The sequence below is a fragment of the Perognathus longimembris genome, chromosome 10 (assembly GCF_023159225.1).
Source record: "Perognathus longimembris pacificus isolate PPM17 chromosome 10, ASM2315922v1, whole genome shotgun sequence".
NCBI classification, from domain to species: Eukaryota; Metazoa; Chordata; class Mammalia; order Rodentia; family Heteromyidae; genus Perognathus; species Perognathus longimembris.
Window position 1 is genome coordinate 65,207,219 of NC_063170.1, and position 27,419 is coordinate 65,234,637.

General features: G+C 49.8%; 1 protein-coding gene across 14 annotated transcripts in view; it reads left to right on the forward strand.

Moving 5' to 3' along the window:
* Itpr1 (inositol 1,4,5-trisphosphate receptor type 1) overlaps nucleotides 1-27,419 on the forward strand; it is a 292,664-nt gene that overhangs the window by 223,754 nt on the left and 41,491 nt on the right. For all 14 annotated transcript variants that reach the window (XM_048356179.1, XM_048356178.1, XM_048356180.1 and 11 more), the window contains 9 exons: nucleotides 1,202-1,382; nucleotides 3,020-3,273; nucleotides 7,024-7,224; nucleotides 9,015-9,125; nucleotides 11,325-11,420; nucleotides 13,901-14,023; nucleotides 15,062-15,166; nucleotides 18,088-18,280; nucleotides 23,921-24,043. In XM_048356179.1, the coding sequence (XP_048212136.1) occupies nucleotides 1,202-1,382; nucleotides 3,020-3,273; nucleotides 7,024-7,224; nucleotides 9,015-9,125; nucleotides 11,325-11,420; nucleotides 13,901-14,023; nucleotides 15,062-15,166; nucleotides 18,088-18,280; nucleotides 23,921-24,043 (1,387 nt within the window). The remainder of the gene's footprint in view (nucleotides 1-1,201; nucleotides 1,383-3,019; nucleotides 3,274-7,023; nucleotides 7,225-9,014; nucleotides 9,126-11,324; nucleotides 11,421-13,900; nucleotides 14,024-15,061; nucleotides 15,167-18,087; nucleotides 18,281-23,920; nucleotides 24,044-27,419) is intronic.

Below are 27,419 nucleotides of genomic sequence, written 5' to 3' on the forward strand. Positions count from 1 at the left end.
AAAGAGTACAAGTAGGAAGGATGGATCTTAGGGCTTGAATGTAGGAAGCCACCAGAAGTGAAGAACAATGAACAGGAGAAAGGCCACAGTCACGAAGTGCACTGTGGACAGAGGCCACAGGTGACGGTGGACCTGCTGTGCAGGTCGGTGGCCAGGACCACAGTGGCTGTGTGTGTATATTGGCCAGTGGAAACATGGTGGCTCTCGAGGGGGGTAGGGGGACTGCTAAATCAAGGCTGGGGACCGTGCAGGGCAAGCATTGGGGGTGTAAGGGCTTAGGAAGATTGCGATTCTTTCTGGGACCCGAAGAGGAAGACTTCCCTACATAGGGTTCCATCTTTCCAAAAGGGAAGATATGAAATTGGCAGGAAGATCTCCTGGGAGAAATACATATATTGTTTTGTTTTACTCCTCTGGAAATGACCGTATTGTATTTTTATGTAAATAATTCACAACAGCGTGGTAACTTGCAAGGGGGTGAAACGCAAATACTCACAAATGAAGTTGGGATACCATATTGTGTTTTTACATCAACAGTATATATGATTGCTTGCAGTGGGTCCAAAAAACACATGCACATCCAAGAGGCAAGCTACCTGGGAACTCTTAACCACGCGAACGACCCCAGGCCTTCCGTGCAAATCACTCTCCCCTGAAGCTCTGGGATCACTGCGGCCCACCGTCCACCTGGGCCGCTCTGAGCTTCTAGGAAACTGTGCCTTCCTGAGCACCTTTCTCATTTCGGTCAACACTTGTGGGCTGTCGTCTCTACCTCTAAATGACACAGGCGGCACATTTCGTTGATCTGCGCAGTCGTGGGGCTCTGAGTGAGGGAGACCACTCCGCAGTAACCACCAAAAACCTTTCCCACATCCGTTGCTAGTGGAGGTGTTGGTATGCGGGACAGGAGGGCCGGATCGTATTGGCTGACGTCTACCGATAAGGCGGCCAGTCACGGCCAGCTTCCACAGCATGCGGCTGATCCGGGCACAGAGGTTTGTTTCAAAGGCTTCATGTGGAAAACCTTCAGGCCTCACGTCCCTGATGATGAGTGCGTGGAAGCGATACTGGATCTAACTCTACTCATAGGTCACTTGTGTGTTTGGGGTCTGCCTCTGATCTCCCAGACATTTTGGGGGGTCTTGTGGGGTTCAGCAGCGGCTCTGTCACCTGGTGAAACGTCTTCGGTTTTCTTTGGCAGCACTCCTTTTTCTGCCGGTTGACAGAAGACAAGAAGTCAGAGAAGTTCTTCAAGGTCTTTTACGACCGGATGAAGGTGGCCCAGCAGGAAATCAAGGCAACAGTGACAGTGAACACCAGTGACTTGGGGAACAAGAAGAAGGACGAAGAGACAGACAGGGATGCCCCGTCCCGGAAGAAAGGTAATGCTCTGTGTTTTCCCATCGGCTGGACGGGGATCAGCCGGGCAGCCGCTGGTCTCTTGATGTTCTCTATGACCTCTGGACTCCGAGATGCTTTCAGATAAGGTTTGCAAAAGGAAATAACCAGTGTGGGGATGCTCCAGTCCTTCCAAGTGACCTACCTTAGCTAAAGTTCTGCTTCTTAGAAGCGTCTTCTTGTTTAATAAAGCATTGTAAAAAAAAAAAATAGATCTTCTTGGTCATGCTAAGAGTTTTGTTGACCTATTGACATTCTTGAAGGAGGGGAGTACTGGGGTTGACCGTAATACCACATACTTCCTGGGCAGGTATTGCACTATTGGAGCTATGACCCATCTCCCCCCACGCCCCCCCCCCCCCCCGCCACCAAGCTCTTTCTGCTTTAGTTCATTTTTTACTTTTATTTATTTATTTATGCATGCCAGTCCTGAGGCTTGAACTCAGGACCTGGGCACTGTCCCGGAGCTTCTTTTCGCCAGGCTGGCACTCCACCACTTGAGCCACCGCACCACTTTTTCTGTGTATGTGGTACTGAGGAATCGAACCCAGGGCTCCATGCATGCTAGGCAAACACTCTACCACTGAGCCACATTGCCAGCCCTAGTTCATTTCTTAGATAGGGTCTCGTGCGTTTGCCTAGACCGGCCTCAGATTGTGATGCTCCTACTTTGGCCTCCCAAATAGCTCAGATAATAGGTCTGCACCAACATGCCTAGCCAGAGATTGCTCGGTATTCATTGCCTGTGATTTCCATTTCCTAGTAAAGGAAGTTGAGGGGATATACGCTTTAAAATTGGTATTGGCCAGGTAATTTATCCTTACGTCCTTTCAAGTAGAAAGCTTTTCACCCGTGATCTGGCTGGAAGCCAAGCAGGACTATGGAGTGCGTAGACCCGCCCTGAGCCTCTCTTTCCATAGTCAGCACTCGTTGTCTCAGCCCAGCACGGCTGACGTTGGGAGAGCCCTTTGCTGTTGGAAATGTCTTGTGCCCGGTTACTCACGTGGACTCTGACCAGTTAGATGCCTGCAGCACACCCCACCCCACCCACAAGTGCCTCCAGGCATTTTCAGCTGGGTAGGGGTAGGGGCACAGCCACCAGTCTCGAATGGAGATTAAGAGAAGGAAAATGACGACCACTTCCTAAGTTCTTACTATGAGTCGTGTTAGCTGTCTGTCACTGTAACGCATACCTGAGGTGAGTCAGCTTAGAAGAGAGGAAAGGTTCATTTGCATTTTCCTCCCTGGAGTCTGTTACTCTGGGGCCTGATTCCGGGCGGACATCACGGCAGGATCATGCTGGCAGGGTGAAACCAAAACTGGTGACAGGGAAGTGGAGGGGAAAAAAGAGAAAGGATGAGCCCCGCCCCCATCCTCTTCAAGGACACACCACAGCCACCCGAGACCCCTCACTAGGTCCCACCTCTTACCTTCCAGTAGCACCGCAAGCCTTCAACGTACCTGCTCCTCTCCTGTCTGAGCCCTGAGAGGACATGGTGACCCCCTTGGGCTCTTCTGCCACCTGCAAACCCCTGGCAGGAGCAGGAAGCTGGGGTTCTGACGGTCCCCGTTGGCGTGTGCATGGCGCCTTCACTTTGATCGTCTCACGTTTGCCTTCTAGCCAAAGAGCCGTCCACACAGATCACAGAGGAGGTCCGGGATCAGCTCCTGGAGGCATCTGCGGCCACCAGGAAAGCCTTCTCCACCTTCCGGAGGGAGGCCGACCCTGACGACCACTACCAGTCCGGGGAGGGCACCCAGGCCACGGCCGACAAGGCCAAAGACGACCTGGAGATGAGCGCCGTCATCACCATCATGCAGCCCATCCTCCGCTTCCTGCAGCTCCTGTGCGAAAACCACAACCGAGACCTGCAGGTAAGGGCTGGGGGACCCCGAGACCTGCAGGGAAGGGCTGGGGGACCCTGGAACCTACAGCAGAGGGTTTGGCAGATACCCCAAGACCTATAGGTTGAAGGCTTGGGTAGGACCCCAAGACATGAAGTTGAGGGACTGGGTTGGAACTCTGATAGCAGCAGGTGGGGACACCTGTAGGTGAGGGCCCAGCCAGGCAGACCCTGATACATCACCTGCAGGTAATGATTAGGGGGTAAGAGGTAAATAATTACCTCCTTCATCAGGGAAGGAAACCAAGGCCCGGAGAGGATAGGACCTGCAGCTAGAAGACAGTGGAGCTGGAACTTGAACTCAGGCCATGGGGCCCAGGCAGTGTGGCTGCAGACTCTGTGCCCCTCACGTGCCATAGATACCTCACAGGGTTATGCAAGGAGTAGATAACACACAACCATGGGGTTTGGGCATTTGGTAAAAGGTGATGAGACTTGTGATTAGCACCTCAGTGCCTGACCCACCACACGGAGGCCTGCTCGGCAGTCAGCAGACCAAAGCACTGGTCCCCTAAGCACTTGTCATCGGCTCATCAGCTCACTCCCTGCTGTCCTCATGCCTTAGGATCACTGGTTATGAGGGCGATTGGCCCTCCCTCCCTCGGGACCGAGTGAGCAGTGCGGCCCCCAGGGAGCCGCTGCCAAGCAGCGTCTTGGTGGGCTGAGCCGGAGGATCCGTGCCCTCCACAGCTCTCCCGTGTGATGTCACTGGTCCCCACCCACCCCCGGGCTCTCCTTCCCCAACGTTGCCCGCTTCCCATCCACTGTGCAAGGCAAGCCAGGCTGTTAACTGTATGCTGGCTGCAGTTCCGTCCCTTCTTATTTGGAAGTCTTCACGGCTGTGGCTTTGTGCTTTTGTGCTTCACAAAACTCAGAGCAGGTGCCTGGCAAGCCATACGCAGAGGCGCGTTCGGTGCTTCATCCTCCTGTACGCTGCCCTGTGGGCGATCCCTGCCATGACCTACAGGAGCCCCGGAAGGTTCGGGGCGGGGGTGGGCATGCCAGGGTACATGGACCAGAGGGGTACACAATCCAGCTCTCTGGGGGGAGAGTGACTTGCCCTGGTGAAATCACAGGTGGAGAAATGCAGTGCCTGCAATGATTTTTGTAAAAAGCAGAATTGAGCTACTCCGCATGCCACACTGCTGGCGGAGTTGAGGAACGGATGATGGGTCGCGGGGTCGGGGTTCCTCATCTGGGGAGAAGTCGTCAGCTCCCTGGTGGACAGAGTGCAGATCAGATCAGAGAGAGGGAGTGCTGGCCTTCTGGATGAACAGTCTCTGGGCTCCTGCCAGAGTTTCTCGTCATGTTTATAACCTTAACTTGCTCCTGTTGGTAAATGTTCGGAGACAGAAAGCCGCTGAGGCGTGTCTTTGCCAAAGGGGGCCGTTGCTGCCTTAGTCAGAAACTCAACGGGAAGGTCTGCTCTTGAGCCAGTTCCCATGTGGTTTCAGGCGTGGCTCCGGTTGGGACCCCAACCCCGCCCCGAGGGAATGAATGTTAGATGTCATCTAGCCTGCACTCTCCCAGGAAGATCCCAAGAAGAGCAGGGTTTTCCCAGTACAGGCACAGCCCTGTGTTGAGAGAGGGCGAGAAGAAGTGGGTGTGAATGAGGGCAGGGGAGATCCCCTGCTAGACACCGTTGAGCCTGTGCGAGACTGGCCCTCATGGGGCGTTCAAAACATGTGTGCCCATGGGCCTGCACACTTCCCTGGCTCCCTCTCCTCCGTCTCTTTGAACTCGTAGACGATTGCCGTCTGCGTCGACACCAGCTCCTGGGCGTGCTGCCAGCTACCGTCAGCAGTCATCACGTGTACGAAGAGCAGAGGCGTAGCCTGCAGGGCCCCCATTTCATGGGTACTGGGAGTTGGGAGGAGGGGGCCTCCCGGAAAAATGACATTAGCTCACAGCCGGAAAGAAGAGGAGTTGAGGTTGGAGGCCCGGGGAGAGCGGGGCGGGGAGTCGTGAAAATAAAGAGTGCTTGAGGGCAGGAAGAATCTCCTTGCTGCCAGCCAGAGAGGGGCATGCTGAGAGCAGTGAGTGCAGCCTGGAGAACCGAGGGTTGGATTTGCGGCTTAGACAACCAGCCAATCAGGGCATGCCTGCTCCGAGCGTCCTCCACTCCTGCACCGTGATAGGTCAGCCAGATTGCACCGGCCCACCCCTCCTCAGCCAGGTTTCTCCCTCCTTAGAGTGAGAGAGAACCACAGTGAAGCACTCCCAAGTCATCCACTGGGGGATGCAAGGGGCTTCCACGAAGTGAGGGATGTGGGTTAGTTTGGTGGCAAAACAGCATTGAATCTGGTCGCCAACGTGTAACCTGCTTTCACCAAATGCCTACATTATGCAAGGGCTACTGGGGTTATACTTCTTTCATAAATGTTCAAACGAAAATAAGGAGTTAAAAAGAGTTCTTCTTAGCGGTAGAGTGCTCGCCTCGCACACATGAAGCCCTGGGTTCAATTCCTCAGCACCACATATACTGAAAAAGCCAGAAGTGGCGCTGTGGCCTCAGGTGGTAGAGTGCTAGCCTTGAGCAAAAAGAAGCCAGGGACAGTGCTCAGGCCCTGAGTTCAAGCCCCAGGACTGGCAAGAAAAAGTTCTCTTCTTTCCATAAAGAATATTCCAGACTTCTTTGTCTATACATTCGAATGGGAACATTTCATACAACTGTCATCGCATCATGTCTTAGTCTATTTGCCATTTGTTATTGTTGGGTTCTTTGGGTTTTTGTTTTCATTTGTTATGTTTTTGTTTTCTACCTCACTGTAGGCCCAGATGTCTTTCCACATTGGCACATTATGTATCTACTCAGTGTTCCTGGTTCATCACGTGAAATGGCATTGGCATACTAGAATATTTATAGTCCCTCCATGGTGGATGGGCATTTAGACTATTTACATTTCCTCACATAATAGAGTAGAATTACCCAGTCAAAGACTACTCTGTCTCCAATTATTTACCTTTTGGTTATTTCTGTTTTGTGTTTCTTTCTAGGCTAAACTTTGTCACTTTATATCTATGAGATAAAGAATATTGCCATTAATTTCTGCTTCTTAAAAAGAACCCCCCCACCCCCCCCACCAACACACACACATACGTACACATTACTGAAGCCTCTGCCAACAAGCTCTTCTCCATGGAGATACTCTGTTTTATGAGGCAGTTGAAAGTGACTCTCCTTAGCTTGCTGAGGAAGTGCCTTGCTTGGTGTCTCTCGTTAACATTACAGGTCAGCCCGGAGAACACGCACGCTGACACTGCACACACTTACACACACTTATCCCTTCCTGTGCATAGAGGAAATGGCCAAACAAGAGAATCCAGTCTCCCTCCAGGGCCTGGGCTTACCGCAGCCTCTGGCCTCTCCTTTTGTGGTGGACTGTCCCTGGTACTGGACTCAAGGTGGTCGTCACGCAGCCCACACCATCATTTTAAACAGAGCCCCCCATCTAATCCTTTAAAAATCGCAAATGCTCTAAAACACCTGATGAGAAGCTGGGGAATGGGGGGTGAGGAAGGTATAACACTGTAGCCACAGAACAGACCCAAGCCATAGCTTGACTATCAGACTTGGCCCCTTGATGCATCTGTCAGCATAATTGGTGGTCAGACCAAGGACCTAGCATGTTAGAAAATACCAACATGGCAGCCTAGATGACCTTTTCCCCTCTTCTCTCTGTCTCTTGCTCCCTCAAACTTGGGTACTGACTACTTGCAGAACTTTCTCCGTTGCCAAAATAACAAGACCAACTATAATTTGGTGTGTGAGACACTGCAATTTCTGGACTGCATTTGTGGGAGCACAACTGGGGGCCTCGGTCTGCTTGGGCTGTACATAAACGAAAAGAACGTCGCACTTATCAACCAAACCCTGGAAAGTCTGACAGAATACTGCCAAGGACCGTGCCACGAGAACCAGGTATTCCCTTGTGGTGTTTGGGTGGGGTGGAGGGAGGTGTCAGTCACTTGGAAGTGCAAACAGAGATTGGTTCAGTGTTGATGATCCTCTTGTATCCCCTTCCTGTGGTTGTACCTGCACTATCACTGTATCTCATCTGAGTACATTGGAAACTGTATAGACTGGTATTAGAACTAGGAAAGTGAAAGGGAATACCAAAATCGAGAGACACGGGGTAAAAAGACAACTACAAAAGCAATACTTGCAAAACTGTTTGGTGTAAACCAACTGAAAAACTCATGGGGGAAGAGAGAAAAGGGGAGGGAAGGGGGGAATGAGGGAGGAGGTAACAAACAGTACAAGAAATGTATCCAATGCCTAACGTATGAAACTGTAACCTCTCTGTACATCACTTTGACAATAAATAAGAAAAAAAATAAAAATTTTTTAAAAGATTGGTTCAGAAGTCACATGGCATCTGCCTGTTGTCTTGGTAAGTCAGCCAGTGGAAAGGACTCCATGGCCCTTCATCCTACATCAGCACTTTCCCTCATTGAGCATGAGAAGGTTGTGCTTATTCTTACTTGGCAGGATTTGGCTTGATTTGGGTTTGGGGAATAGGGAATGAAATACGAGTTCAGCAAGCACAGGAAGATGGAGATGTCGTTTAAATACCAAGAAGAATCCTGAAGTGGTTACTTGAATCAGGTGGTTAAACCTAGCTAGAGAAATAGAAACAAAATTCACTTCATATTAAACAGCTTGCGTGTTAAGGGAATCATTTTGGTTGAGATTGTAGCATTGTGGACTGTCAGGGAAAGGAAAGACCAGGGGGGCATCTTGACTCTGACTTCCCCAAACAGGTACAGTGGCAGAGTGGAGCTCAGTTCTTCTCTTTTTCTTGAGTGGCATCCTTGCCACGAGCCACATCTTGAAGACTGTGAGTTTTGACCTCCGGGCCAGGTGGAGTAGGATTTTGTAACCACTCTGTCGCTTCTTCCTGGCCAGTGATGGGCACTTCTGCACCCCACGGCCGTGGAAGTTATGAGATGCCGAGGGACTTGGGAGAGTCAGGACCTGCGATCAGGGGAGAGCAGTTGATGAAGGCCCTCTGAACGTCAGGATCCCGTTGACTAGATCCTCCTTCCCACGCTATCTTCCTAGTGACAATGACAAGGGAGCACAGAAACGCAGCGGGCTTGGGGAAAAGGCTTTCTGTGCTATGGGAGTGAACCTCATTCAGACTTACGTTTGCTTTCCTGCACAGAAGCCTATTGAAAGGAACAGACTGGACTGGATTAGAGTGTGCCCCAGATGCGGGGAGCGGGCGGGGGCGGGGGTCCTTCTCCAGGAGAAGACAATGATGCATCTTGCTAGTGTGTGAATAAGCCAGAAGTTTGCTGTCCAAGCTTAAGCTTTTAAGCACAAGTACAAAAATATGCAGAAAGAATGACGTAGTAAGAATGGAACACATTCTTAAAGGGGAAAACGAACTCCCGTCCTGCTATCAGTCATACAGCACATTTTTCTTAAAGAACAAAAGCTGCCCTCACTGTATGTATTGTTTGGATGAGATGCAGCCAGTTTATCGGTTGGCGAGTACGGGGACTTTCCTACTGTTTACTGTTAATTCTGAAACTAGAGATTTTCATCTCTTTCATTTTTTTTTTTTTTTTACCACTTTCTCACGGAAAATTGCAGATGCTCCCTCAGAGACCCTGCTGGGAGCCGTAAGCATGGTGTTGAAATAGCAGCCGTGTGATGGATGGCCAGCATTTGTGTAAATGTCTGTGTGTGTCTTGTTTCTGCAGAACTGCATAGCCACCCACGAGTCCAACGGCATTGACATCATCACAGCCCTGATCCTCAATGACATCAACCCTCTGGGAAAGAAGCGGATGGACCTGGTGTTAGAACTGAAGGCAAGTAGGGACTGACAAGCAAGAGGCCGTCCCAGTTTGGAACTGTCTCTCTTCCCTTGTGTCTCGGCATGAGACATGGTCGATGTGAAGAAACAAACCACCATAGTTCTGTCGAACTGAAGGACTGATCCACATTGCATGTTCTGACAGAACTTCACTCGTTCATTTCCAAAGAAGTGAGGACTGTTAGGTCACGTGGAAAGAATATGTGTCAGGGGAGGGTGAGAAACAAAAGAATACATCCAGGACCAAAAGCTTCCATTGTGGATGACATGGACAGTTAGAAATGCCATTTCCTCTGCTTTCTGAATTTTTCCCCTTTTTGAGGAGAAGGACCCATTGACAACTAGTCAACTAACAGTATATCTAAGTCTACCTAGAACCTCAAACCCCAGAACCTCTTCTTAATTAAAACATAGATCTAGCAGAAAAGTGATTGATTATGTCAGTGTAAAACAGAGGCAGGAAGTGGAGCTGTGACTCAAAGTGATAGAGCATTAGCCTTGAGTAGAGAAGCTCAAGACCCTGAGTTCAAGCCCCAGGACTAACACACACACACACACACACACACACACACACACACACACACGGGAGGGAGGGAGGGAGGGAGGAAGGGAGGAAGGAAGGAAGGAAGGAAGGAAGGAAGAAAGGAAGGAAGGAAGGAAGGAAGGACTTGGCAGCCTGGCAGCTTTACATCCTTGTAAAAACGAAGACAGCTGCAAACCAAGAACCTCCCTACGGGCAGGAAAACTTGTGAGTTTTCCTGACAAGTTTGAGTTACTGCTGGGGGAGGACTTCAGGTGGCCGATACTGGAGCAGCCCCATAAACACTAAAATAGTTTTATGGAGTGAAAGTAGTGACTTCAAGCTGCTTAAGCTACAGGATTTACGAGCCAATGTCTTAGAGGCCTGAGAGTCTGGTAGACCATTCCTGGCAGTGGTGTCCCTCAAACTTCCCTCTGTTTAGGGGTTCCAGGATCCAGTTCTGAAAGCTGAACCTGTAACCCACCCAGGTGTCTGCAGCGTATTTGGAAATGCGTTAATGCCACCAGGTGCAGTTCCTCTTATCTGTTCCGCACGGGGGCCTGTGGAGACCTGTCCTCTGCTACATCCATCCCCAGTAGCAAGCATTTATCACAATTATGAAATGCCTAGAACTTCCGGGGTCAGCTGACCAGCTGGGCTGCATTTCCCATACGAAGGGCAGGCGTCACGGGAATGGAAGGTGTTCGGAAAATGTCATCACAGAAGCCCAGGGAATCAAACAGCACACTTGTTTTTATTTTTCCTCTATCATTGAGAACTGAGAGCCCAGTATTTAGGGGGCAGGGGAAGCTGTTTAGCTCTTTCTGAAATGCTTTAGACTCAAATATTGCTCAAGTCTCATGTGCCTGACTTCCATTTATCATAAAGTACACAATGGAAGACTGAAAGAGACTGAAATGTTCATGCGCTCCTGATTGGCCTTTCAGTGACTTTGTGTTTTTGTTTTTTAATGAATCTAGGATTCTGATAGAAGTTTCTACCCTGTGATAGCATAGCTGCTCACAGGCAACAGGAACTTCTGAATCTTACCCACAAGGAAACACGTGAAGTTTAGTCCCTGGCATAAGTCAGGAAGTTCAGGGTGTAGACACACAGACATTTCCACGGTGCCAGGGAGCCACGACAGGCATGCAGTGTGCTTCCGGGCCACTTTTGTTAGCTAGCATCCACTGTAATCACAACATTAGAAGTTACAAGGGCTGAGAGAAAGATGTTTTAAGACAGGGAAGAATTGACTTTATTGCCTGTCATCTATGACCCATGAGACTGAATGACAATGTCAGCAACCACCCAGGCAGAGAATGTGCCACCTTCAACCCTGACATTGTCATGGCAGTGTGGATTTGTGTCTAGCAGATTCTTCCCGGCCACAGTTAGCTACCTGGAGGGTGCCGACATGCAGGGAGTCCTCTGAATTCACAGGTTCAGGCAACCCCAAGATCAAGCACATTCAGAGAAGATCGCGTCCATACCGAGCCTGGGCAGGCATCTCTCCTTGTCCTCGAGGCCTCACCAATGCAGTGTAACTACGACCTTGCACTTCCATTGTTCTAGGCGATTCGTCTAGAGATGAACTAGATGCAGGAGGGGCGTAGGTTTTATGTGACGTTGGAGTAACCTGTCCACATTTCTCCCCTTGCCTCTCCCATCCAGAACAATGCTTCCAAGCTGCTCCTGGCCATCATGGAAAGCAGGCACGACAGCGAAAACGCGGAGCGGATTCTCTATAACATGAGACCCAAGGAGCTGGTGAGTCACGGGCTGACCCCGTGACTGGGGCAGCCACGGCGCCTTTAGGGAGCACGGGGTCTGCTTCCCTGCACTTCCTCTCCAAGCTCCCAACTCACAAGTATATAAAAAAAGAGCATTTAATTCAGCCCTCGAGCTGAGTAGAAAAGAACAGCCTTGGACATGTGCTATTGTGCCCTCTCCTGTCAGCACAGACTGGTTGGGGAACTCCTCCTCCTCCTCTTTCCCTCATGGAGAAGTGCGCAGCGCCTGGCCAAGGAGCCCAGCAGGCCCGAATTCAGCTCCTCAGCTCAATCCTTTGTGCTGTGTCACCTTGGGCAACTATTTGACCTCTCTGAGCCACTCTTTCCTGATCCCTAAAAGAGATTCTCCACTGAAAGGTGCTTTTAAAGTCTAGATGAGAAGGCCCACGCGGAAGCCAGCAGGCGACACGTCCTTTGTGAACGAGAGCCCTTTCCTTCCCGTGCTCCCCTTCGTGGCTGGTATCTTGGCCCCAAGCTTTGTCCAGAACTGAGGAGTTCACAGCTGCTCTTGGCACCCGTGTAGTTTGGAGGCTGTCGTTGGTTTTTGTCTTCTTGGGTTATTTTTGAGGGGTGCTATTCACAAAGGGCTGTGACTTCCAGGTTGGGAGCTGGTGTTGTAGACTGTGAGACAAACACTGTTCACCGACAGGCGCTCCGCTCGGGGCAGAACTCTCTTTTTGGACTCCCACCCCCCCCCATGCAAATAAATGAACTGACAGACTGACATGAGGACTCTCATACATCGCTGCCTCCGGGTGACCTGAAGTGTGCCCTGGCCAGCAGGCCAAGGTCCTTTTATGTGTCTATCACTTTAAATAAAGTCCACAGGAGCCCAGGCCTTTGATCTGCGAGGTCATGGAGGGAGTCCTCCATGCTTTACATAACCACTTATGTAAGACAGTCCGTGGCATCCAGGGTGTGCCCCTCTTCAATAGGGTTCAAAAGACCTTGCAGAGACCCTGCTTGGGTTGCTACGAATCGAGAATGGGCCTCAGGACTTGTGGGGTCCCTTGGGAGGGGAAATGGCAGCACCCTGGGCTGTGGCTGCTGCCAGCTCCAGAGTGGCCCCCTGTGGTTGCAGATCATAGATCATCCTGGATCATGGGAAGAGTCAAAGGCCCCTTGGGACAAAGTGGGTTGTAAGAATCCAAATAGAAAGGAAGCTCGGTTACCCAGAATGTATGCATGTGTGTGTGTGTGTGTGTGTGTGTGTGTGTGTGTGTGTGTGTGTGTGTGTGCGTGCACGCACGCAGGTGCATGCATGTGTACACATGTCTGCATGTACTCTGGCCCCTACCACCTATGCAACATGTTGTTTGTTTGATTTGGTGTTAGAACTGGCAGGAAAACAAGCTCAGAGAGCAAAGCTCTTGCCTGCAAAGTCAAAGCCGGCAGCTGACCTGGCCTCTGTGCCGATCGGCTGCGGCTCTCTGCCTGCTTGGCCTTGGGTAATGAGGAATCGTTCAGACAGAATAATGGCCTGGCAGCAACGCAGGGGGCCAGGACACCTTCTGAATCTTCAGAGAAAATGATTAATTCTTAGTACGACTTAGCAGGCGAGGGAGTGTTTATTCCTACTCTTTGAATCGTTAAGCCTGAATGGTATGTCCATTTAGCAAACCTGGCCCAGTCCCACCTTTGTGGGACCAGAGGAAGGATGTGAATACGAGCAGCCCTGGCCCCTACACTTGGGAACTGGGGTGAGGGGGAGCAGCCCACAGGTACAGAAACGGCTCTAAGAGGCATGCTCAGAGCCTGAGATGAGTCCTCGGGGCACCAGCAGGGGCTGGGGGGGTGGGGGTGGGGAGTGACTCAGGCAGCTGTGAAGGGTAATGGCCAAGTTCAAATCCCAGCTCATTAGCTATGACTTTAGCAGTGTTCTTTTATCTCCGAGTCTGTTTCCTCATCCATAACGAAGTGGGAATCTCTGGTACCTCATAAAATGCGCGTGAGCATTCAACTTTTAAAAAGAATGATAACGTACTAAGCCCAGTGTGAGCACAGAGAGAGCGCACTGTAGGTGATTCTGCTTGATGCTCCATCTCTACGTGCAGGGAAAATTCCCGAAGCTAATCGATGTCTTAGGTTTCCGTGAAAGGGAAAGAGTTGGGATCCAGGAGAATTGGTGGTAGGGGGTACGGAGATAGGGAAAGTCTGGTTTCTAGACAATTCATGTGTCTCGCTATATCATGTCGCGGTGCTTTGATGGGCGTTAACCCCTTTCTAAACGCACCCTGAACGAGTGATGAACGCCTCCCGGTGTAAGTCGAGGGAGAGGGGGCTTCTTGTGGCCGTGGAGAGTGGTGGGGACTGCTCGTGAGAGTATCAGGAAGGCCCATGTGGGCTGAGCGTGACGAGCGGTCCCTGTGCCAGGATAGTTACTGGCTCCCATGCGGTGAACGCCAGTCTTCGGTGATCTCCCCTTAACCAGATGTGTTTGCTTGGCCCTTCTTCCAGGTGGAAGTGATCAAGAAAGCCTACATGCAAGGCGAAGTGGAATTTGAAGATGGAGAGAATGGAGAGGATGGAGCTGCCTCCCCCAGGAATGTGGGGCACAACATCTACATCCTCGCTCACCAGGTATGGCCTGTGCAAGGCCCCTCCAGGCGCTGCTACCTGCAGGGCCTGCGTTCCGAGCCAGAGATGCCCACAGACGGGCCTTTCCTGGAAGGCTTTAAACCCAGGACCATTTGTACTCCTGAGATGGTGGCTTGCAGTTGCCCTTGGCAACCTGCCTCTAAGGTGCTGGGTTCCAAGGCACTGCCATTTTCCCACTGTGGTGGGGTCAAGTGCTTGGAAATCCCCGTGCCTCTGAGAAGCATCCACCCCTGAGCTGTGACGTGAGGTGCTTTATGACTTTGAGGGAGCCAGGCTTTTATAAATACTAATGAGTTTCTCGTAACAACCTAAAGACAACTCTCAGCTTCCTGGCCTATCTCATTTGAAGATCTGTGGGAACCTGTCCTTCTGACTTCCTTCTGTTTGCCTTTCCGGGGATATGGTAATACTTCATGCCCTGGCACCCAAACGCTCCGTTGCATAATTCTCTCCCCAAACTGGCTGTGTTTTGGAGCTTGCTTCCTCTTTTTAGGGCACTGGTGTGCTTTTGGGTGGAGATGGGCATGCGGTAGCTCAGCTGGAGACTCGTGTTTCCTGTTCCCTTTGTCCCTTTTAAACTCAGATAGAGGATCTGGGTGTAAACCCATGGCAGTGTTGGGCCTGAGGTTGGCAGTTCCCAGCCCCTCTTACCAGCTGAAGGATTTCAAAAACCTTCCTCCCCCGCAGTATCTGGCCTCCAAGAGGTCTTACTTCTGAATATTCTGGATGGAAGGCTCCATGGGGCTGCACCACAAACCCCAGCCCCTCCTGCCTGGCTAAAGAAATCAAGGAAAAGTCGGACCCTACATGGGCATGAGCCTTCCACGCTTTTATGCCCGATTCCCAAAATAGCCACCGTGCAAAGCACACTGGGCGGAAGGGAGCCAGGCTCCCAGCACCTCTGCCCTTCAGCTTGCTGCTGGGCATTATGTATTTGTTTAAGCTCACAGCTAGAAAGGAGCTCATGTATTCCTGTGACAAAGAGACATTGACCCCTGTATTTCCGTGCTTGTGTTCTAGTTGGCTCGGCATAACAAAGAACTTCAGACCATGCTGAAACCTGGCGGCCAAGTGGACGGAGATGAGGCTCTGGAATTCTATGCCAAGCACACGGCACAGATTGAGGTGAAAGCAGTCAGCCTAGGGCTCGGGAGGGCTGAGGCTTCAGGCGTCCGGCCTTTGGGATTGAGACCTTCAGTGGGCGATGCCCCATGCTGGAGCTGGCACGTAGCCATGCAAATGAGCAGTGGAAACGGCATGAGATGCATGGGTGCTGAACACCCAGTAATGGCCAGAAGAGTCACGGTTACTGCTCAAGGTCTGGAAGGGAGGCAGACACTTAGAGAATCCACACAAATAGATCTCATTTGCAGCGGAGTCTAGCCAGCCCATAAGGAAAAGCAGATGGCATCCTAACGAAGTCCAGTAGAGGGACTTGCTGTCGAAATTGCTAGAGTCTGTAGTGGCCCGGGAGGCCTGGTGTAAAGGAATGGGATCTAAATATAGACAGAAAGAACTCAGCAACTGAATAACCCAGAGGGAGGAGCTCGTCAGACATGGGGAAGATTCTAGGTAAGCGACAGGGCTAGAGAAGTCCCTGGTAGCTAGAGTTGAGCAAGCCGGTGGGGAAGAGCATACGACTGAGAACGAGAAGAGGCAGCCAGAATGTCAGACCTCCTGTGCCATCCTCAAACATCTGCACCCTACGTGCAGAAGGGACTGGTGGAGACTTATCCAGGGGAGCGCTCCAGTCTAGGGGAGCATGCTGGTCAGATATACATTTTAAGCAGGACAAAGCAGACGTCTTCTAGTCATCCGGGAGCCCCGTGAACACATTGAGTTTGCACACAGAACAGCGAGGCCATGGCACTTGAAGAGCATTCCTGGGTACAGCTGAAAGTTGAATCCTGGTCTGTCTGACTCCTGAGCTTGGGGTGCGTTTTAGGTTACCTGCACTGTCTCTCGGCATCCCGCAGGACAAAGGCTCCTGTCTCCAGGCTCTAGGCAGTAAGAGATGATGAAGCTGTCTGTTTGGCTAGTAAGAAAATACAGTGTCCATGTGAGAAGAGAGATTTGGAGGGACCGACAGACTTCTTCCAGCAATAGAAGTCCTACCTCTGGATCCTGTAGAGGCGAGGCTGTGGGTGTTTGCAGTGTAGAATGTCGGTGGTGATGCCCTGTGTGCTCTGGTTCGAGCTCAGTCCGGTTAGAAGGCATGAACTCTGTCACCCAGCCTGGTTGAGGCAGAGAAGGTCTCGCATCGATCCTCGCCATCTTCCACTTCCAAGGCAGGAAATAAATTGACGAATAAAAGTGTTCATTGAAGCCCCTGTGTAACTACTTAATTTTTTTTAAAGGATGGAGAGCTTATAAATGACAGAGCTCTGGCGGGGTGTTCCTGCCTCCCACCTGGCCCTCAGAGCCGTCCTCAGCCACCACCCACTCCTCCCTTCAGATTTCCCTGGGGAGGGGGCGGGGAGTGTCTGTGCAAAGCCAGGGAACACTGTCACTTCCTGAGACTTTCCTCAAAGACCCCAGTGTCTTCCCTCAGTGGAGCCCTGGGGCCTAGAAGTCACTTCCTGTGGAAATGCCATTTCGATGTCACTGTATTGCTGTTGTTAGACCACGGGCTGCACCATCATTTTATGGCTTCCCCCTTAGCTAGAACGACAGTGCCGGCTTGACATGATGTCTCAGTGAACTTTTTCCCCAGGTTGCCCTGAAACCATGATCCTTGTCATCTCAGCCTCCCACAGAACGGGGATTACGGGAGTGAACCACCAGGCCCATCCTAACCAGGCCCCTGGGTACCAGGAGGTGCAGAGTTGATCCCTCACCTGTGTGTCCACCCAGGTCACCCGGGGAAGTGGTTCCCCGGCAGGTTCTCGGCATTCCACTCCCACAGCACAGGTGCAGCTCTCTATGGCCGGGCTCTGAACCAGAGTCCACCTGGTAACAAAGCCTTCTGAAACCCGAGTTCCAGCTTAATTTACGAGCTGCTGGTCTAGGCACCGTGCTCCTAATAGCCTCCGGAACCTGTGGGAACCCGCCTCACCTCGGCTAGAGTTTCCCACCATAACGTGGCCTGAGTCACCTCTCTTGCTCCACCAGGGAACAAAGGTACTGAGGGAGGAGAACAGGCTCTTCCTGTTGAGCGCCTCAGCCCCGGCTCTCACCTGACTTGTCCAGCCTCTGGGGAGGAAGAACAAAGAGGACATGCCTGTGTTGTACCACAGCTCATGGCCTTTTATAAATCTCTACCCCCCAGGACTGTGACTCAGGACAGTGTCCTAGAATTTGAACAATCTAGATCAGACTACCTCCTCCCTCTCTGGGGATAGAGCTAGTAGAGGACAGGCATGGGGGAAACCTTTGAAGTGTCCACTCCTGCCCCCCCCCCCAAGCTAGTCTAAGGAACAACGTGGCCATCCCAGTTGAATGGGAATATTGATTCCTTTATCATGCATTATATGGATGGTGGGACAAGTAGGTCATTGTGATCGGATAGAAAGCAAACTTTTAGAACAGACCTTCATAAAGTTCCTATTGGGGAAAAGTAACTCAATGTTGCTATCTTGAGTGACGTTTATACCCATGGTCTAATACTGACCCAGGCCAGTGTGACAGCGAAATAAAACAGAGAAATAAAACAAATATTCCATTCTTCACATGCCCTTAGCACATGTGCTAATGCTCAGAGGTCACCTGGGAGGTGGTGGCTGTCCTTTGAACACAGATACAGACCCCTGTCATTTCTGCAGAAAGGTAGATTGAACAGAGCCAGCCTCAGCCAAACTCTATGTCATTGGTTTCAGATAAAAGTTACTGACATTGAAATGAATGGGGTCCAAGGCTAGATAGACTTACCAGAATGATTTTTATGTACATTTAGGAGAGATGCAGCCTAGCGCGATGGGAAGGGGTTCTAAAAATCAGAGAGGTTCGGAGTCTGTGTCTCAAACCCCGAGTCTACTGCCAGTGGCCGAGGACCATTGGAAAAGGATTTGCAGATTGTTGAAATCTCATCTATTTTTTTTCCACCCTAGATTGTCAGATTAGATCGAACGATGGAGCAGATTGTCTTCCCTGTGCCCAGCATATGTGAATTCCTCACAAAAGAGTCAAAATTGCGAATATACTACACCACCGAGCGAGATGAGCAAGGCAGCAAAATCAACGACTTCTTCCTGCGCTCCGAAGACCTCTTCAATGAAATGAATTGGCAGAAGAAATTGCGAGGTGTGTATTGAACGCCAGGCAGAAGCCACAATGGTGTGACTTGTGACACTTTCCACCTCTGACCTCTAGGAAGTCAGAGGAACTTTGGTAGCTGCTAAATGGGCCGGGGTCTAGGGAGACAACTTTTCTTTTGAAAAAGAAGGTTGCCTTTGGCTGGATTTGACTGGGGAGCCCTATGGATGACTGAGCATGCCTGTTCGGGTACCTTAATGTCGAAAGTCAAAAGGAAGGAGAAAGGCCGGGCCTTTGTGCTTGCAGGATGGGTCACCAGGGCCAGCTCATTTACTAGCACACCTGCTCCGGAGACGCCGGTGTTTGCCCTCTTACAGAGTAGCTGGGATTCGAGACTCAATCATTTTACGGGCAGTGGAATCATTTGCCATATAAGATGCTTCGTTGCTCACCAGCAGGTCCCGGGAGCAGCTCAGCCAAGTCGGGTTGAAATGACTCGTCTAAGACAGCTTTATAGGGCTTTTCCAGAGGGCTTCCTTGCTCCTGGTTTTCATTAGGGTTTTAATGTGATCCTTCAGCACGAACAGTATGCTCAGTACCAGCTGTTGTGAGCAACTTAAAAGGGATCGTGCCTCGTTTCTGTGTGTTAGTCAGGCCCCAGGTTTGTTATTTGAAACCCCGGGGTCTGGCTGGAGTGCGGCTCTTCCTGTGAGGTACAGCTGGGGCAGGGAGAGCTGGCTCAAAGTCGGCTTCCAGCAGGGCTTGTCCTCTCCCTGATCAATGTCTATCGGATGGAGCAGGGCCCAACCTGTCTCTCTCTCCGCAGGGTTCCTTGATCTTCTTTTCTTCCTAGTCCTCTTGCATTCCTAGATTCCTAGTGGCAGAGAAGCCTTTGCAAACCAATTGGCCAGAAGGCCCTGTTCCCACCCCTCCCCACCCCCACTCATGACACATCTCCGAAGCATTCTAAAATGTCTTACCCAGGATCAACTTGTCCTGCCCCATGTCACTTGTCTCCCCAGGAGGGACAAGGGACCTTCATCACCTCCTTCTTGATGTACAGACCCCAGTGCGTCCTCAAAGCCTACTGTGGGTCTCTCTGAAACTCTTCCTGCTCATGCTTCATCCTGGAAATAACCACACAGCACCAGGCTCAGGCAAATAAGAGAAAAAACAAAACAGGGTAGATAGAGACCCCACCGACCCCACCGCTGCATGCTCATTTCCAGCTCTTGGGATAAGGAGAGAACTTCTCATCAGCTGCCTTTGCCTATCCCAACAGTATTCCGCAACTGCAGCTTAGTGAGGGATCGTGAATCCACATGCCCAAACCTTACTAATCCTCTCCAGTGTCCTTGTCTACTGAGATGCGTCAGATAGATTCGGTATCTCAAAATGGTGTTATCAAATACACATGTGTGCTTATGGGCCTCTTTAAAAAACTGGTGAGCCAGCGCCTCTTCCTGAGCTTGTGTCTCAAGCCTGGGGTGGCAGGGGGCTCTGAGCCTTTCTGTGTTTCACTGCCCCCCCCCCGCCTCTCCCCAGTGAACTGAGGAATTCACTGCACCTGATGGATTCACTTGTTCTCCAACACCCTTCTCTTCATTCCGTGATTTATTTTATATTATGGTTAATGCTTTTCCTCATTTTCTCTTTCTGTTTCTGAAAAACAGTTTTGTTTCCATGAAGCTTAGTATAACTGTACTTGTCAACTGAAAAATTTCTAATTGGCTTCAAAAGTACTAAGAGAGAAATTGAAAATAATAACTAAATTCGAGATGATTTGCATATTTAAGGAAGGGAGAAATACATTCATTGAAAGGATAGTTAAAATAAAACATATTATTTTCTCCTAAAAGTGGCTACAAGGAAGATTTTTCTAGCCAGTCTATGTAGCTGCTTTGCCTTGTTCCGAATGTGTCGCTGAGGTTAAGCCTTACCAATTACTCAACAGAAATCCAGTGTTGCTTAGTACTTTCTTCAGCAAGAATTTAAATACCCACTTGTATTGCTCTCCAGAAACCCTCTTCCCTGTTTTACTTACACAATACCTGAGCACGGGTTCAACACACACACACAACACACACACACCCTTGTCAATATTCCTATCCACACCTTCTCTCTGACCTCTTCTAAAGAAGATAAAAGGACAGTAACACTTGGACCCTTTCTGGCATGGGGTTTTCTCCCAAGATTATCACACTTTGTAGACATGCAGCTGGAAAAGTCTGTATGCACATATGTATACATACACATACATACACGCAAAATATATAGACTATATACAGAAAAAATATACATACACATATTTTTGTGTGTATATTTTTTTAAGTCACCCAACTAAGGCCAGTACCTTTAAATAGCAATAACTAGGAGCCAACATTACCTAGAGAGGCCCCATGTGTAGTTATGGAAACCATTCTTCCCGTCTGTGGTCATATCACCACCTTTTCACTATAATATGGCTGGTGTATTGATCCAGCCAACCTGCAGCTCCCAGCAAGTAGAAGGCACACCGCAAGATCCAGCAAGGGATTCAGTGACACATGCGCACTGGCTCTGACTTGGGTGAGGGGGGCAGGTTGCCACCCAAAGGGGCAGGCAGCACAGACATAACTTACAAGTGGCTACAGTACCACGCTGTTTATGATGGAAGGCTATAATCAAACAGTGGTGGGTTATGAGAAGCAGGGGAAAGGAAGACTTCCGAGAGAAGGTGGGATGGGAGAAGTGTCTACAGGGGTAGGCAGAACTTGACACAGCCTGAGAGATTGGAGGTAGAGGAGAAAGATTCAGTTTCCTTGTTACTGCTGTTAATATGTTACAAAAAAAGTTGAGGCTTCCAGCAGCATGGATTTATTACATGACATTTGTGTGGTTCAGAAGTCTGAACAGGTTCTCACGGGCTACCATCAAGGTGCTGACAGGGCCCTGTTCCTGCTGCCGTCTCCAGCCTTTTCCAGCTTCTAGAGATGTCTGCCTTCTTTGACTCAGAGCCTCGTCCTCCCTCCCACAACCATCCTTGTCCAGTAGAGCCCTTCTCAGCCATCCCTTCCCAGAACATTCACAAGCTCTGCCGATTCAATGGGGACATGAGAGGGATTTTATTGTGCCTACCGCCAAAGGCACATGGATCGCTTCCTATCCCTGAATAACTCATTCCTGTCAACATGGAGTGTCACAAACAATAAATACTTCTTTCCTCATAGACTCTGCAGGTCGGAGGTTCGGGAGTGGCTTAGCGTCATTGTTTTGGCCCAGAGTCTTTCATTGTGTTGCTTCTGAGATGCTAGCCAGGGTACATCATCCGAGCACGTGTCTGGACTTGGGGGACCCACTCCTCAGTGCTCCCTCCTGGCTGCGGGCTGCGGCCTCGGTCCCTGGCCACATGGATCTTTCCGTGGGTCTGCCTTGCGAGTTCTGCAGACTCCACAGTTGTTTTCCTCCAAGCGCAAATGATTCCAGAATGAGCGAGGAGCAAGCTGCAGGGTTCCTTGTGATCTGCTTCTGGACTTCTTATGCCGCCGGTTGCACCGTCTCCTATTTATTAGCAGCAAGTTGCTGGTCTGGCCTGTGTTCACCAGGAAGGGAATTAGGCTGCACACCCCTTGGAGAGAGGAATATCAAAGACCTCGTGGATATATTTTTCAGTTACCACAGAGAGTACATGGCTGGGGGGGGGGGCACTAAGTATGGTGGAAGCACCCCTAGACTTCCAGTGGAGGCGGAGCATGGCGTGATGGGAAATGGGAGAAAGGTCTGGAAAGGCAAATGGGACATCATTCAGTGCATGACAGGAAATGAAAATATTGCACAAGGTTGGTCTTTCCATATCTTCTGAAAGGCCTGAATATTTGTTTAGATTCAAAGTGGCAGTAGAATTGAAGTTGAAGGTGAGCTTTGTGAACATAAGGCTGAGCTGACCTCTGCGTTCCTGGTTGAAGACCAGTTACTGGGGTTGCTCTGATGTATCCTGCAGGACGCATGCTTGCCGGCACACTGTGACAGGCACGCTGTCTTCAGGGAATTTGGGGTTGCATGGACCATTGCTAGGCATTGCCAGCCACTTGTATTGTCTCGCCAACTTGTTGCTGTAAACTTGCGATACATGCATGAAGGTGGAGAAGAGGCTGTAAGTTCTGTGTGTATCCATCGCCTAGCTGGAGCAATGATCAACCCTGTGCTGTTCACCTCCCTTATTCTCTTCTGGAGTTTCCTTCACCAGATCAGAGCTGGGCTTCAGTCCCAGAAGAAACACCAGTAGCTGTTGTAGCTAGAGCAGGAGATTTCTAATCTTAACTTTGCTTCAGCAATTAGCAACAACAAAAAGTCAATTGTTTCCCAACAGTCAACCGGATCCTGTCACCTTCTCTTTGAATGACATACGCCACTTACCTTTATCCTGTCGCTAACCCCAGAAGATCACTAACCTGGGAAATAAAATCACCCATGCTTCTACCTCCAGCCAGCCTCAGTTTCCCTCATTTATAAGATGATGGATTTTAAACTAGATGATTAGTCCTCTACTGTTTGGAAATACTGCCTGTTACCAAGTACACACATGATAGAGGTGGTTTTCCTTAATTATCCAGGGATTTATTTAATTGTACCATAACTATATTTTGGATAGAAGCTTCCAGAGACTTGGCTGCTGCTCTGGGCATGGTTGAAGAAGGGCCAGTGATTTGCCATTGGCTGCTGTCCTGTAGCCAAATGATGACCTCATTTGGGGGAGGGGAGGGGAAGCAGTACATGAGAGAGATGCATTCTCACCTACCCAGGCTTGTCCCCGGAGAGGAATAATACCAACAGAAACTGTCTTTTGGAAATTGCTTTTGGCGTGGCCACTGCCTGCCACTTGTGTTTTGGAGCAAGCGGAAGGCACCCCTGTAAGAGGGTTTGGGGAAAAGGAAGCATGGTACACGTAAGAATAGACACAGGTTTGTTATTCTGAGACAAAGACTACCTAGCCAGCATACCATTGCCCGTGGCTAACAGTGATAGCAAAGTGACCTTTCCCCCTTTGGGATGGCTTAATCCCCCTTCCTTTGTGTCCTGGGGCCTTTGGAAATGTACAGTCCACTGCTGACCATTTCCCAATCTACCGCCCACACTCCTGGGCTCCCTACTCTGGAGGTGACTGGCCAACTGCAGGGAAAGGGCAAGGGACGGGATGGGGGGCAAGGGATCATGGTCAGTGCAGCATTAGGAACCGGGGAGGAATGCGGAAATGGTACCAGTCCTGGTCACAGGCCCAGTTAGGCCAGCTCTGACTGTTGTGTCTCCCCAACGTTTCTGAATAGCTCATTGAATACTTGGGTCCCTCTGGGTATCTCTTCTGGTTCTGGAGGCCTCGGGGAGCCAGAAAGTCAGGGCACGAACTCTGTGTAACCCTGAGATTCTCTTACTGATGGCATTGACTAAAGCACGCAGGCCTTTTCGATGTTCCCGCTGTTCCCCTTTTCTTCTCCTCTTCTTGTCCCCCAATACTTCTTCTGTTCACTGAGTTCTCCAGACAGAAATGAACCAGCCCAATGTCACTGTGTGCCAGCTTCACAACAAATGATCATTTTTACCACCAGGGTGAAGACTGGGGGCGCGAATGGCCTTGTGGGGGCCAGGCAAGGGCAGAAGCATGCTACAGCCCGCGCTCCCCAGCCTCACGCAGCTTCCTCTCTCTTTCCACAGCCCAGCCTGTCTTGTACTGGTGTGCCCGCAACATGTCTTTCTGGAGCAGCATTTCATTTAACCTGGCCGTCCTGATGAACCTGCTCGTGGCGTTTTTCTACCCGTTTAAAGGAGTGCGAGGAGGTATCCACTGTCTTTAACTTTACGGAAACGACCCATCCTGACAGAAAGTCTACGACTTGGCGCACCTTAAAGACTGTTCCTAGAACTGTCGGTGCCGTAGTTAGCATCCCAGTTAGGCATTTCCAGACAAGATGGGATGGTTTTGCCTCTGCGTTTGAAATATAACTTAAATATTCTATCAGGATAGGTGTTTTTTTTTTTTTCCACTAGCAAAGAAGGAGAAGAAACTCTTAAACTTGTAGGAAGCTGCCTTAACTCCCTTTGTTGTTATATTGGGGAAATATATGTCAGAGAGGTCGGGCGATTTAGCAAGGCTAGTTCATGCAGAGACAGTGTAATCATCAGTCCTCTGTGGGGTTTCCCACACCGTGCTTCTGGAATGGATTTCAGACTAAAGACTTAATACTTGTAATAAATTTCTGGATTTTTTTTTTTTACCCCTGCTTTTGCTTTTGCCAGAGGTCAGAGAAGAATCGAATGCCTGAAGGCTCTGCAGTCCACTAGAATGTTTAGTCTGCAGAGTGCTGCTTGCATTATTCACGGATTTCCCCCACCCACCCACCACCCACATCTCCTTCCGGTCAGCCCTCGCCGCCCCCCCCCCCCCCAGCATTCTACATACTTTGTTAAGAAAACACAAATCATTAAGGGTGGACATTTTTCTTTGGGGAACCCTTCGACTTGCTTCTGCACATGAGATGTATTTACCCTTGTAGGGTCTTCTTTTAAGAGCTTCTTCACTTAAATCCACATCCCTCCCCCCCACCCCTACCCAGTGGTCCTGGAGATGGAACCCAGGGCCTCACACAAGCTAGACGAGCACCCTGCCACCAGAGCCGCACCCCACCCTCGCCCACCCCACAGCCTACTGGGAGGTCTGGTTTCTCAGCTCAGGTTTTCATCAGGTTTTTGGCAGACCATTTCACCTTCGTAATGTAACCATCTGCCAGGATCTACCTGGGTGAGTCCTGATGGGCTCGGGAAAAACCCCACAGTAAGCAGGATCAAAACAAAACAGAGCAAGACTGGGGGGGAGAAGGTTCCAGCCCAGCTCTTGCCCTTCATAACGGAGGCATAGGTGTCTGCAGCACATGTGTATGCAATAAAAGCGCGTGTAAAGACCGATTTGAAAGTGATGACATGTTATGTAATGCTATGTATCCAGCTCCATCTGCAGAGTTAGCTGTTCTATTTGGCCTTAGGTTGCACTGAAGATACCATGTGAATGATTTTATTCCCGAAGTATGACCTCAACACAAGTCCAGGGGGGATTTTTCTTTTAAATGGCATGTCAGGAAACCTAAGTGCTTGTGTCTGAAAAGATGTCTGTGGGGACGCCACCTTCACGGAGCCGGAATGTGAGCAAAAGGGTCATTGGAGAGTGAGCCTGGGATCCGGGCTCCGCCTGCCTCAGAACTCTTCCTCGGCTCATCGGAGCATGACGATTCAACCGTTGCTTTGGATGTGTTTTTCATTTGCCCTCCAATTCTTTCAAAAATATTTCCAAACAATTTTTCCTACCAGGCACCAGTTAGCTCATGCCTAGAATCCTAGCGACTCAGGAGGCTGAGATCTGAGAATCAGGGTTTGAAGCCAGCCCAGGCACGGAAGTCCTTAAAACTCTTATCTCTAATCAGCCTCCAGAAAGTCAGAAATGGAGCCATGGTTCACGTATAGAGTGGTAGCCTTTAGCTAAGAAGCTTAGGGACAGTGCCTAGGCCCAGAGTTGAAACCCCAAGACAGGCCCACCGGTCACCTTGACTCTTCTCTGCTGGCCATGGCTGTCAGCATCCGGGCCAGTGTAAATCCAGAGACTTAAAGTCTAGGCCTAGTTGGACTGAACGCAGGCCCACTCATTGGCTCCATTTTTTTTTTAAATTTCTATTAATCTTACTAGATGCTTCCACTGAGCCCATGATTTTGGGGCTTTGGTATGGCAGGAAAGACAATAGCAGCATCCTGACTCCCACCAAAGTTTAAGACTCACTGGATAAAATGACTTTAATTAAGGGTCTTCCTAACTCTAAAATGGCGCCTTCTGAATAGGACCCCACCTCCCACTGACCTGCAAGAGTCGAGGCTCCCTAGTGGGGAACCCCGGGCTTGAAACCCTCAAGCTAATGCCTGAAACAGAATCAGGTCTCCTGGGAGGGAACCCATCTCAAGCCTACCTTGTTTGCCTTTTGTAACACGTGCGTTGGGTACAGTCACTGCTAGCCATCTTCTGGAGACTAAGAATAAGATCTGCTGCATTTTATCTTCACCCTGCCTAGAAATAGAATCTGTTTCATGGACCTGAAAGTATTTTTTTGAAGTCAGTGTTTGTTAGAGGCTAGAAGTACAACTACGGTAGAGCAATTACCTAGCATGAGCAAGACCCTGTCTGGACTTGAGACTCAACATGGAGGAACAAGGCAGTATGCTTGTATATACTCATAACTTCTTGTATCCTACAACCAGGATGTCCAAAATGTCCCACTTAGATGTGTGTGCTAATAGGGTTTTGCGGTACATAAGACTTGTGGGTGCCAAGAACAGCAGTGGCCTTAAAAGCTCCTGCTCAAAAGTACGACTCCTACCCCTTTATTTGAGAATGAATGAGTCACACGGCCTTTCAAAAGCATGACACGTAGGCAGGGGCAGGTGCTTACTGAATTTGTAAGCATGTAGAAAGAGAGGAAATTTTATTATTGAAATCCTGAGATACACAAGTAGAAGGAATGATGAACCGCTGTGTACCTTTCAGCGTAGGTTGAATAATTAACATTTTACCCATCTTGTTTCCTCTGTCCCCCCCCTACTGTGTTATCTGAAACACTTTAAAGACCTTTAGACATCTTGTTGTTTGGACCATAAACATTTCAGTCCTCTTCTGTAGCTCATTAGTGTATTTTAAAATACATAGAATTGCCATGCCATCCTATGTAACGAAACTAACAGCAAATCTTGTAATAAGTCTGCCCGAATTCCAGTTCCTCCAGCTGTCTCTTAAAATGTCTTTCCAGAGTTGGTTTTTGTAATCCAGTAGTATTTTTTTTTTTACTCTGCTTTCATAATGGGGAGGCAGAGGACTTGTGCATACATACTGTTCTACTGACCACATTTACCAGACTTAGAACTCTCCAATGAAAAGACTGTCCTACTGAAAAACGGGCCACAAGACAGTTCACAGAAGATAAAGACCAAGTACGCGTATGGAGAGACATTCAGTGTCACTAGTTGTCAGGGAAATGCAACGTAAAACCACAGTAACATATCACTGCCAACTTCAATGGCGACATTGCAAAGGCCGAGAGACCAAGTGTCAGTGACGGTGTGCGGGAAGCAGAACTCTCACTGCCAAGGGGAAGGCAGAATGGCAGTCACCTTGGAAAGC